Consider the following 12,582-nt stretch of genomic DNA (forward strand, 5'->3'; position numbering starts at 1 on the left):
TGGCCTTCATGACCTTGCACATACTACTACGTGAGATGCTTTGCTTTAGGACACACATGTCGTACTGAGTACACAAAGTCAATGCTGCGCTGGGGTTATTGAACTAGTTAATTGACTTGTAGAATCGCTAAGTTTGTCATCCAGTTCATCAAACTATCCCACGATGTAATCACGATAAAGAACGTCAAGTGCTGGCGTCACCTTGAATCAGGTATGCATGTTCCACAGTTGGAAAGACCCAAGTCGTACCAACAATGCGATTGGCTTATGTATGTACCATCAAGCGTCAAGGACGCATTATAGTAGTACTAGTAAGACAGTATACTAGCTCATAAAACCCCGGAGTTGTAGTCCGGCCACACACCGACCCTATTCGTCGTCGGTACCTCCGGACCAAAAGCAAGATTCCCGTAAACTATATTGAGGATAAGAAAGTATCAGTGGAAGTATTTGACTAGGCTCAGACCCAATGGATCAGATAGAGTCGGTAAACCCGACCCATTTCTGGCTGTTACCCTTTTGATATGCATATACCACCGAATCCAGTAATCCCTCAATAATGCTCTCGCAGATGATCTAACAACAGCGCACAACAGTACAAGATGCGATGAGTGGGATCAAACCTTGTTTCGTGTGCGAGCTGAGGTTGAGGTTCCAGCCAAATCTGGAGGTGAAAGGAGGGCCAGAACCATTGAGGCTACTATTATAATAATAACCTTCATCTTGACTAATGGGATGAATAGAGAAGTAGGTTTGTGAGAGTAACAGTATATACTACTGTTAGTATTGTTAGACGAAGTTCACATGGTGGCTGATATTGATTTAGCCATGTTGTGTTTAAACTTCATCTACTTACGAGAGGCGCATCAAATGACATGACTTGAATGGCCGAAACTCATCATCCGAGGAATCTGTTATTCCGACATTGGCTCGCCTGTAAGAGGTTCTCTGTAAGCATAAAGAGTGGATAAAAGCCGAAATATGGCCCAGAACTCTCATGGCTTAGATTACCAACAAGAAAAATCGGCAAGGACCGTTCCTTCTGGCCGTCTTTACTTTATTAAACAGTAGCTCCACGTCCAGTTAGCATACGACATGGCTTGCTCTAGCGGTGATCATCATATCCATCGTTCAAGCAGGAAGTTTCACTCGAGAGCCAGTCGCATACCCTGTTTTTAATATCATCTTCGAGACTATCAGTGCCTACAGATGTGTGGGAATTACTACTGGGCTACCAGACCAGACATATAGTTTCTCAGGCGGTTGGCATTCTCCGAGTAAGGCATAGAATGACTCTTCTGCTGACCTCTTTGCTGATGGGAATAGGACAGTCCAGGTATCTTTGAAAGCACGACATTCATACTATGTTAATTATATACCCAAAGAAATCCATAACAGTCATACACATCGCCAACCTCTCACCGACAACAAAACCATGTCTCCCCACTACTCTTATACAACTCACCCCCGTTGCCATAATCGATATCCAAGCTTGAACACAACCTGAACCCCTGGCCCTCCAGACACTGAAGCACATCTAGTATGGCCACTCGACTCAGCACCGCTCCTTCGTCCGACGACTTAGCCCATAGCTTTCTTTGGAACTTGACCTCGAAGTTCCCGCTCACAAGATCCTGATTACAATTCTTGATCCGGTCCCCAAAGACTGCAACCAGGGATAGGGCCAACTCGGGAGGCGCGTTGATAAGGTGCATGAGGTCATCGGCGTCAAAGGAGATGCACATCCAAGAGAGCTGCTGTGGGTCTTGGCGCTTGAATATCAAGCTATCTGTGCAATCTGTCAGCTTGTCTACTGTAGGGAAGGTTTATCCCAGAGTAGCTCGAGTAGCAGCATGAAAATGAAAGAAATAAACAAAACAAAACAAAATCCAACAACGCAAATAAAGAAAGACATTCAACGAAACAAAAATAAACATACCCTTCTGCCCAAACGACTTATAATTCCCTATGCGCCCCAACCCCCCGGCAGCAGGGTGAACACCCCAACCCTCTCTTGCAAGAGCATCCAGAAGCCCTAATATAGCGTTCCGCAACGCAACCTTCTCATCATCATTGCCGTGTTCAAAGGGGTTTCCACGCAGCTTGAACTCCGTGCTCTCGTAGTACGCCTTTACATTTTGGATGCCCTTGGGCCAGTGTTTCTGGAGTGTCTCCGATACAAGCGCGACAATAGACTCTGGGAAGCGTATGAGACGAATACGGTCGTACCCCGAAATTGAAATCAGCCCGTATTGCGACCGCTGATCCTCATCTTGCAACTGTGTCTTGTTGTCGCCTGGGATGGCGGTCGAGCTGGAGCCCGCGGCTTCTTCGTAGGCGGGGGGTTCGTCGCGCATTCTGAAGCAGGTCATTGTTAGATTGAGATGGGTATTAGTTATGCCTGTGTGAGGAGAGGTAGTTAGTTAGTTGTGCTGACGTAAGTCTAACGACCTGGAGAAAGATCGGTGGAGAAATAGGCAAGGCTGCTATGTTCTTATATTCGCTGAGGTAAGACTCCTTCGCCGTAAAGGATGAGTCTAATACTTTGTTGCCTGATGTTGGGGGTGTAAGATCACAGCGCTCGAGCCATAGATTGCAACTCGTATAGCCCAATCCTAGAGGATAAGAAGCTAGCCAATGTGAGCTATGGGATGAGACTGCGCCACCTCGGGCACTGAGTATCTACATCTTATTCGTCATGATCCATGCACGCAGGATTTGACTATGTGTGTTGCATGGAAGACAAGGTTGTGATGGATGATGTCACGAACGCCACCCATTCGTGGCTGAGCATTGAGGTCCCTTTCGTCAAATGGAGATGTCCACATGATATTGATCGTGGCTTGTCTTGATTTGAGTATCCCAAACGACCTATCATGATAAGCACCTATTGTGTTAGATATTAGGGCTTGAACGCTCGCTGGGGCGTCAAAGACGTATCTGGATGAGGCTAGGCATCTTGATGCGGTGTCGCGCCTGCCCTAACTTCGTACTCAATGTGTAGAAAACTTACGCTGTTGCACACCAAACATTGTTATTATTTTAGCATGATCTTAATTAAATATTATCTTCCGGGGTCTGTAGTTCAGGGTGCGCTCGATAAATCAATGTTGTGTTACTACAGTGACTACGGTCGAGAGTTGCGCAAACGGCAATGCTACGCGTTCCTAGAGGTGGAAAAGCAGAACTCCCCACATATACAGTACATATAGATAGACAACGGTGCAATTATGTCGATTGCTAAAAGAAAATCTCTGACTTTTCTAAGTAAGATTGTCATCTATGAAAGCAAACCGCCGGAATATATGGAGCAAGAACAAAAGCAAACGCCGAGCCGTCTATCGTAATGACCAAAACAGACAAATCATCACACTGCCCATGCAGCGAACAGAGTCCAGAAAAATGGTATAAACAACGAATATTTACTAAGCCTCGTCATCAGTATCCGGAGGCCTGGGGGTACCCTTGGGGCTATTGAGCCACTCAAGATGACGGAGACGACGACGAGCCTCCCGTTCCTTCAGCTGGGCACGGGTCATCTTCTTCTTCTTCCTAGCCTTGAACTTGAGTTCGCCCTGTTCTTCGGCGCCAGAGTTGACGGCCGAAGCAGCAGCCGAAGCAGCCGCACTGGTGGCCGTTGAGTTGACGGCGGTGCCGGCCTGAGGCGAATTAGCCGCACTGTCTTCGAACCGATCGAGCGAAACGCCCGTGTTGGTACGGGCAACAATGCGTCCATCAGCGACATGAAGCTGCTCGGGGCAGAGCGCACCCACGAATTCCTCGTTGTGAGAAATCATGACCACACCACCCTTGAAGTCACGGATAGCCACAGCCAAACCACCCAAAGAGTCACGGTCCAAGAAGTTAGTGGGTTCGTCCAGCACGAGCAAGTGGGGGTTGTTCCACATGGCTCCGGCCAACACAACCTTCACCTTTTGACCACCAGAGAGACCAGAGATTTGGTTGTGATTGGCGATCTCGGGATCCAAACCAACATCCTCGAAGTGCTTCGAGATCTCAGGAGGTTCCAGGTTTCTGAACCCGAGACCTTCGCGAGAAGCCTCGTGATCATCGAATTCCTGAACCAGCTTGAAGAATCCAAGTTCGAGCAAGGTCTCACGAGAAATCATGGTGTTATGCTTGGGAAGGAGACCAATCCATTTACTATGGTATCTGTTAGCGGCGGCGCGCGGAGACAAGCAGGTAGCGATAACTTACACTTCGTACTGGAACGACTTCTTCCACTTTTGCCGACCCATAAGGGCCTCAATGCGACGGGGGCCCCTGCCATCCTTAAGGTCGACCGGTTTCTCCAGCTGAGCCTTATCCTCTTCGGTGAGAACGCGGGTCTGCTTCAAGTAGACTTCGCGGTCGTCACCGTTAGCATAACGCCACTGGAGATACTGGCTAGGGGTCTTCTCCAAATGCATCTCCACGTGCTCGAGAGCGTGCTGCTTGATATAACCGATACGAAGGTTGGGGTGTTTCTCAACTTTGCCGGTTTGGGGAATCGTCTCTCCCGTAAGCATCTTGATGAAAGTAGATTTACCAGCACCGTTTCCTCCAATGATGGCAACACGGGACGACAGGGTCAGGGTGAGCGATGCGTCGGTCAGGGATGGCTTGGGGGCACCGGGATAGGTGTAGGAACAGTTGGTCATCCGGAGGATGGCACGGGTCTGGGACTTGATGCCGGACAGAATACCAGGGGGAGGGAACTTGAATTGAACAGCGCTGGCGGACAAAGTGTAATAGCTCTTTGCCTCGGGCTTCTGCTTGACGAAAGCAGCCAGGTTACCCTTGTAGCAGACCAGCTTCTTGCCTTCATAGTGGTAAATATCCGTGCAGACTTCGTCCAAGAACCCGGAGTCGTGACTGACAATCAAACTGGTGATGTCAGTGTGCTTCTTGAGGTATTCTTGCAACCACTTCACATTGGCAACGTCCAAGTGGTTAGTGGGTTCGTCCAGGAGTAGAACATCCGCCTTCATAAGCATGGCACGGGCCAACGCAAGCTTCATCTTCCAACCACCCGACAGCGACCCAACACGCTGCGACTGGCGGCCCTCGGGGCCATCCGTGAAGCCGAATTCGAGAAGCACCTGGCTGATGTGCTCCTGGCCAGCCTCTGCAATCTTGGGGTTCTTGGAGACGTATTCGATGATGCTCAGGTCAGCATCCTCACCCTGGTTATGCTCCACAAAGCAGGTTCGAACAACATCCTGCGGTGGGAAGCCCTCCAGCTTTTCGTTGGCGATACTGCGCATGAGAGTGGACTTGCCAGCTCCATTGCGACCACACAGGCCATAACGATGACCCTTCAGCAAGCGGAGGTTGGTGTGGTTGAGAAGAAGCATTCCACCGTAGGCGAGGGAGAAGTTGGCGTTGACAATCTCGACCTCATTGGGATCGTCGGGTTCGGGCTTACCAAACTTGCGGTGGTCCTTCTCGATAAAATGTGCCTGGAGAGCGGAGGCGACAGCATCATGTTTATCCTCCGGGAGCAAACCGCGCAGGTAGGGTGCGACACAGACAGGGATGCGGTCGTGCATGCGGCAGTTCACATCCTCCCGAACCATCTCTGCGATGTACGTCTTACCGAGCTCGAAAAGCGTATGCGCCTCGGGCACAGCAAGGCCGCCGTTGGCCTGGATCTGGGCATCCAAGACGGCGAGAACCTCATCCGGAGTGGTCTTGGTGACCGATCCAGCGTGAACATTGCTGTCGCTCATAGCCTTCTCCATCACGTTCAATGCGCGGGTGGCAAGCTCTCGGACTTCTGGCAAAGAAGCACGGTCCTTGACAGCCTGTACACCGGGGATGAGCTTGGGCAAGAACGTACGTGCCTCAGAGGGATCGTGCACGAGTTTTGTCAAGTTTTCCACGACCACGACCGTGCGGCGCAAAGTCTCTTGGGGCGTTGTCGGGGCGTTCAAGGAGCGCTCGAGCAAAGGAGTGAGCAAGGCCAGGACAGGCGAGGTAACAATGGCGACGAAAGTAGTTTGCGACAAGGCATGGATGGCATCCTGTAGTGTCTTCTCAGACGGCTGCTCCATGGTCTTGATCAAAAGAGGAATACGAGGGGCAACATCATCGTTGGACAAGAGGGTGGTCACCGCGTTCATGGCCTTGCAAGCCCGCTTAGCCACTTCAGCCTTCAGATCGTGCATGCCGGACTCCACCAGAGGAATCAAATCTTTCAGAGTCTTGCCCATGGCCTCGCGCAGTATATCCTTCTCACGTTCTTCCTCCATAGTTCCATTACCCATTTGCGCCTTGACGGCCATCTTCTCGACCAGGGAGTATGCGCCGACAAAGCCCTGCCACTTACCAGTGCCGCGACTGAGATAAGCAGAAAGGGCAGGCAAGAGACCATTGGCCATGGATTCAGGCTTGAGACAGGCAAACAAGGCATCGATTGCATACTGAGCGGAATCGCGCACGACTGCGCCTTTGTCGGCCAACGCATCGAGGGCAATACCAAGAACGCCACCATCTTGGAGGAGGAACACAACTTCGCTCAGAGGATGTTCGCGGGGGAAACGTTCGAACAGGGCGCCGAGGATCAGCATGGCACTCTCACGGAGGGCGCCATTCTTCTTATCACTCGCCGCCTTCTTGACTTGTGACAAGACGTCATATTTCTGAAAGCCAAGGCAGCCGACACTTTGAATCAACAAGTTGGTCAAGGCGTAGGAGGCATCAAGAGACTGCTGGGAGGTCTCTGCGGTGAAGATAGTGTTGAACAGGGACGAAATCTCCTCCGGAGTTGGAGGGACGGTAGATGGAGTCTTGGAAACAGCGGTAGCCATGATTGTATTTTCGGAATGAGGCATTCTATTGAATATGGGGCGATATCAAAATGCCGTGCGTCTCTCACCGGAGAGTGTGCCTTCGCTTCGACCTTTGCACTAAATCTGTAAGCCACTAAAGCGGCGTCGTCTGGTGGAAAAATTGAAAATGCCACAAAAAGGAGAAAAGAAAAGTAACAAAGAAATCTACACGAAATTCAAAACTTTTTGATGAAAATCCAACGGTCAGATCGGCCTCAGAGCGAGGGTCCGTCTTCAACACAAACAACAGGGTATATGAACAAGAGAAAGGAAAGAGGGGAGAGTGAAGAGACAAGAGGAAGAAGGAAGAAAATCCAGGCTGAACTGGAAAGATCACTGATAATGATGGCGGGGCGGCGATTATTTTTTTTTGGGCCACTGATAAGTTCCCTTGTGATTGGGCGCGGGTGAAAATCTCTGCCTGAGGCGCAGGGGCCAGGGTTTGCACCAATCAGAATACACCGCCTTCGCATGGGTTTTGATTGTTGGCTCAGCCCGGGTGGCTGACCGGTGCCTGAGGCAAGTATGGCTGGTAAGGGTCTAGCCAGGTGCCGGCTGTGGCGGTGCTCCCTTGGCATTCATGCCTCAGGCAGAGAGATCCATTTCACCCCGAGGCAGGCTATTCCACATCGGGGTTACCCCGCACGCCGGATCCGCCAACCCGCGGATATGTGACGGGACGGGGTTTTGGTTTCTCATCCAAACATTCAATACACCAGGTATCTTACATTCAACCCTCTGGGCGAGGACCAGCGGCATTTATATACTCTTTCTCTTGCATTCTGGAACACCTCTATAGACCTCTTTGCCCGGTGTAGTTTGCAGGTCTCTCTTATCCCACCTACACTGAATTAGACAATCATCTCGTATGCCGATGATCAACTATCAGCTTATCCCGAAGCATATGGTCTATCACATCCCTTGCAAGGAGGAATACCCGACCCTCGGTAATAAGAACAACAAATAAATATCAAAACAGATCAACAGTGTAGAATAATGATGTATTTTTGCTCTCTCTGATTATAGAATGGTAGAGTTATTTATTACTAGCAATTACTACATCCTTCCATCCGACCGTGAGGGAGAAGTGGTGTGATTTAACCTCTTAAGTAATTAAATTGTAGGAATGGGGGTTGGTTCTCTCCGCATGCAGCCGGGGGATTGCCTCGGTACCTCGTCGTCACCTTCACCGTTCCTCCGCGGCCAACCGTGCGTCCAAATCGGGCTGCGGTGCAAGGGAGACCCTCGGCGTATAATTCGTGCTCCCTCCTTTCGCTGTTCTTTCTCTTCCTTGTATATCTTCACCCTGAGATTTAAAAACTCCCATCGTCCTCCCTGATAGGCTTCGGCACAAAAACCTGTTCTGGTTTCCTGTGTTGAGTGTAATTCTACGGGCCTTTTCTTTACAAATAAATAAATAAATACACCATGGCCATGTCCATGCGAACCACTCGCCATGCTACCAAGCTGGCTCAGGTTAGTCCCCGGTCGCAATGGGTATCACCCTAATGCAGAAACTAAATCTGGCCACTGTGACAGTCTTCGCGTTTATTGGCTCAGTATACCTCTCGCAGATCTTATGCGACGGCGGAGCCCGATCTGAAGTCCACCCTCAAGTCGGTCATCCCCGCCAAACGTGAACTCTTCCAGCAGGTGAAACAACGTGGGGACGATGTGATTGGTGAGGTCAAGGTTGCCAATGTTATTGGTGGTATGCGTGGTCTCAAGTCGATGCTCTGGGAGGGCTCGGTCCTCGATCCCGAGGAGGGAATCCGCTTCCACGGCAAGACCATCAAGGATTGTCAGAAGGAGCTGCCCAAGGGTACCTCCGGCACCGAGATGTTGCCCGAAGCCATGTTCTGGCTCCTCCTCACGGGACAGGTCCCTTCCACCAGCCAGGTGCGCGCCTTTTCGCGCGAACTGGCTGAGAAGTCCCACCTCCCCCAGCCCATCCTGGACCTCATTAAGTCCTTCCCCCGCGACATGCACCCCATGACGCAGCTCTCGATCGCCGTCGCTGCCCTGAACACGGAGTCGCAGTTCGCCAAGGCCTATGAGAAGGGTCTGAACAAGGCCGATTACTGGGAGCCCACATTCGATGACAGCATCTCTTTGCTCGCCAAGATCCCCCGTGTCGCTGCCTTGGTCTTCCGCCCCAACGAGATCGACACCGTCGGCACCCAATCTCTCGACGTGAACCAGGATTGGTCGTACAACTTCGCGGAGCTGCTCGGCAAAGGTGGCCAGCAGAACCAGGACTTCCATGATTTGCTGCGTCTGTACCTGGCTCTCCACGGTGACCACGAGGGCGGTAATGTGTCCGCCCACGCGACCCACTTGGTTGGAAGCGCCCTGAGCGACCCCTTCCTGAGTTACAGCGCGGGTCTCTTGGGTCTTGCCGGACCTCTGCACGGTCTTGCTGCCCAGGAAGTCCTGCGATGGATTCTGTCCATGCAGGAGAAGATCGGAACCAAGTTCACTGATGAGGATGTCCGTACCTACCTCTGGGACACCCTGAAGTCGGGTCGGGTCGTCCCTGGCTACGGCCATGGTGTCCTCCGCAAGCCTGACCCCCGTTTCGAGGCCCTCATGGACTTTGCTGCCACTCGCCCTGATGTTTTGGCCAACCCTGTCTTCCAATTGGTCAAGAAGAACTCCGAGATTGCCCCTGGCGTTCTTACGGAACATGGAAAGGTAAATGATCATCTCGGTCATTCTCAAACCACCTATGCTAACGATACTAGACCAAGAACCCCCACCCCAATGTTGATGCCGCCTCTGGTGTGCTCTTCTACCACTATGGATTCCAGCAGCCCCTCTACTACACCGTCACCTTCGGTGTCAGCCGTGCTCTGGGCCCTCTCGTCCAGCTCATCTGGGACCGTGCCCTCGGCCTGCCCATTGAGCGCCCGAAGAGTATCAACCTCCTGGGCCTGAAGAAATAACTGACGAATTCCAATCTCTGCGTGTAAAACATGTTTGAATGATAGCGTATCTTGATATCCGCAATGAACGTATGTTCTTTCTTTGTTGACGTTTAGCCTTTGTTCTCTTGTTTGCTGGGATTAGTTTCCCTGCATCTAGCCATATGCCCAATTGCATAGACGCCAGATAGACTTTTAGAGAATAGAACTATATCGGATTTTCTGGTTTTATTTTTCGCCAATGACACGAATTCACGTATAGAGGCCGTCAACCTTGGCGTAAATACTATTTCATCGGCTGGCAGGGGGGCTTTTCTCGGAGCTTTGCCGGTAATTTGGCGTTGAGTACTGTTTAAGTTGCGATTTCAAAGATCTTTCTACACTTCTCGACTTGATCATGGGTAAGTAATTCCTATGAGGAACCTTGCGGGAGACCAATCGTCAATAGTTCGCCCTACGTTTATATATTCGGATACACTTCAGCATTGTCGTATACGAGTATGAACCTAGTGAACCACATACTATATACAGAAAGAGATACCAGTATCGAAAGAATTACATATAAAATCATAGAAGTGCCGCCATATCTATTATGATTAAAGTCTTTCCCAAAGAATATAATTTTACATGTTTTGAGCACTGATGGGTGAACACATCATGGATTCGAATATGAATTCAAATATGGATTCCCGAAATGGTCAGTCATTCGTTCAGTAGTAGCAAACAGCTCGCACCCCAGCTTGACGTAGAGATTCACTCAAAAAAAAAAAGGTACAATAGTTATGATGGTTACTGTACAACACAATCCAATCCTGGCGATACAGTCATGTTGTAAACGAAACAGCACAGTTACAGAGCTTATGTGGCCATTTCTGACTGTAGGTTAATCTCAGCTGTAGTCTTTATCGGCTTTTTATTGATGGGCTCATACAAGTGAGGCGATTCGAGAAACACTAGGATGGTCGGCCGAAGAGACAATCTTTATGGACAACACAGCGAGCAACCTTTTCGCATCTGCAGCGACTACCAGTGTCCGTCTTTCTAAAAAGCCGTCCTTGCTTTGTCGAGTAGAACTGAGCGATGTTGTCACAGTAACTCCAATAATAGTGCCAGCAGAAGGAGAGGTAATTGCAGTGGAGGTGTTGTCGACACTGAGCCGATGGGCTATGATCGAAGAGACCGCCGGCCGTATAAGTGACTTGGTGAATGGTGATATTACTCTTATTACAGGCCCAGTTGTTAACAGCATTACCTATGTGGGTTACATCGAGAAGGAACTGGACTTGCCGACTGAGAGCAATACGGGGCTCATGTCGAAGAACGTTCCAGTTGATAGATATGAGGCTCAATGAAATTGGGAGGGAGAGGGCAAAGCAGAAATGATGATTTCATAGTCACCTATTATCGGAGGGTAAACCAGTTATTCTTGCTAAACAATTAACATCCTCATATGCACCTTTAGGACGCCACTGTTTTAGGTACCCTTATACTACAATATGATTGATTGTACATTAGAAGCCATTGACACACGAAATAACCTTCCTTTTGTCAAAGATATTGGAAGGTTTCAACCCCACATGGCTTCTTTGTTTGTGGCAACAAAGATGAAGGCTGATATAGTCCACACCGTGTTCAGGCATCGTTTCACCAGGTGTCCTCGGGTAGAGCTTCCGCTGGCTCATATTGAGGGATTGAATGAAGCTAATGGAACCTTACCTATTGCACAAGGTTCCACGTAGAGGCCTGCAGTGAATATGTAGTAGATCTTAAATTGCAGGATATTCAAGATGACCCAGTGGGGGCTGATGACGGGAGCTTTAGGGCTGGGCATGTGACTATCCATCCCAAATAGCTGATAAATTCACTACGGGGGAATGGCCTCTAATGGGATATAAAGTACCTCTAGAGCCTGTTAACTGAAAGTCTTCTCATCTACCTTCTTTAGGATCTGCGAAACAAAGGTGCTACTGAACACCATCGTGATTGATTTCATAGCGAAAACAGCCGTGCACCTATCTTCCACAAAAATGTTGCTCTTCGCCGCTTTTGCCGTCTTTATGACCTTCCTCTCCACCGTACTCAGTCAACCCGTCGATGACATTTCACCTCGCAGTATCGGAGGCGTCAAGATTGTCAATAGTCTGCCCGCCCCAATCTACGTCTGGTCCGTGGCCGATAAAGAAGGCAGCATGAACACGCTTCCTGCTGGGGGTGGCACCTACGAAGAAATATGGCGTGTGAATGCTAAAGGGGGCCGCATTGCCGTCAAGGTGTCAACAAAGCCTGACCTAGAAGCAAACGATGTCATACAGTTCGAGTATGAAATGAGCGGCGACAAGGTCTATTGGGATGTCTCATGTGCTGACCTCCACCTACCCTCTGAGTTTACTACGCGTGGCTTTTCCATTCAGCCTTCATCCAATGACTGCCCCTCTATCAGTTGCGCTGCTGGTGATGAGCACTGTCCCCAGGTTCATCCTTGGTCAGAAGCCACTCATAGTTGCCCTCTCATGACGTCCTTGACGTTCAAGCTTTAAAGCCAACGATACTCTGTGATGAATTGGGGATAATCTTCTTCATTCTTTTTACTTTTGGCCAATGGCTCTCAATACAACTAGGATTATAGTTGATCTAAGTCCAGGTTGGGAGGCGGGGCCTTGTCTCTAAAGGATATGCGTTGAGCGACATATCCTGAATAAACAGTTCCTGAATCAAATATGACTTGAAATTGGCAGTGGAGTAGACACCTGAGTCGACAAACCTAGACCCATGAAGGTACATAGATAGACCTCTTGTACATTTTTCTCTGGTGGAATGGCCCCAAT

At 49.7% G+C, this 12,582-nt stretch overlaps 4 protein-coding genes across 4 annotated transcripts; 2 read left to right on the top strand and 2 right to left on the bottom strand.

The window, feature by feature from the left end:
- Nucleotides 1-1,418: 1,418 nt before the first annotated feature.
- ABOM_006930 (uncharacterized protein) lies at nt 1,419-2,372 on the bottom strand (the record flags this gene model as incomplete). The annotated part of the gene is made up of 2 exons (XM_022534059.1): nt 1,419-1,789; nt 1,940-2,372. The coding sequence occupies 2 exons, from the start codon at nt 2,370-2,372 to the stop codon at nt 1,419-1,421; spliced, it is 804 nt and encodes a 267-aa protein (XP_022388185.1).
- A 1,053-nt stretch (nt 2,373-3,425) lies between these two features.
- Nucleotides 3,426-6,812, bottom strand: ABOM_006931 (putative mRNA-nucleus export ATPase (Elf1); the record flags this gene model as incomplete). Its single annotated transcript, XM_022534060.1, has 2 exons — nt 3,426-4,164; nt 4,219-6,812. 2 exons carry the CDS (start codon nt 6,810-6,812, stop codon nt 3,426-3,428), a joined length of 3,333 nt encoding a protein of 1,110 aa, XP_022388184.1.
- A 1,449-nt stretch (nt 6,813-8,261) lies between these two features.
- Nucleotides 8,262-9,778, top strand: mcsA (putative citrate synthase Cit1; the record flags this gene model as incomplete). The annotated part of the gene is made up of 3 exons (XM_022534061.1): nt 8,262-8,309; nt 8,373-9,527; nt 9,578-9,778. 3 exons carry the CDS (start codon nt 8,262-8,264, stop codon nt 9,776-9,778), a joined length of 1,404 nt encoding a protein of 467 aa, XP_022388187.1.
- Nucleotides 9,779-11,784: 2,006 nt separating this feature from the next.
- ABOM_006933 (putative C6 transcription factor) lies at nt 11,785-12,294 on the top strand (the record flags this gene model as incomplete). The annotated part of the gene is made up of 1 exon (XM_022534062.1): nt 11,785-12,294. The coding sequence occupies one exon, from the start codon at nt 11,785-11,787 to the stop codon at nt 12,292-12,294; it is 510 nt and encodes a 169-aa protein (XP_022388186.1).
- Nucleotides 12,295-12,582: the final 288 nt, after the last annotated feature.

This window comes from Aspergillus bombycis (assembly GCF_001792695.1).
Source record: "Aspergillus bombycis strain NRRL26010 chromosome Unknown contig00055, whole genome shotgun sequence".
In the NCBI taxonomy this organism is placed as follows: Eukaryota; Fungi; Ascomycota; class Eurotiomycetes; order Eurotiales; family Aspergillaceae; genus Aspergillus; species Aspergillus bombycis.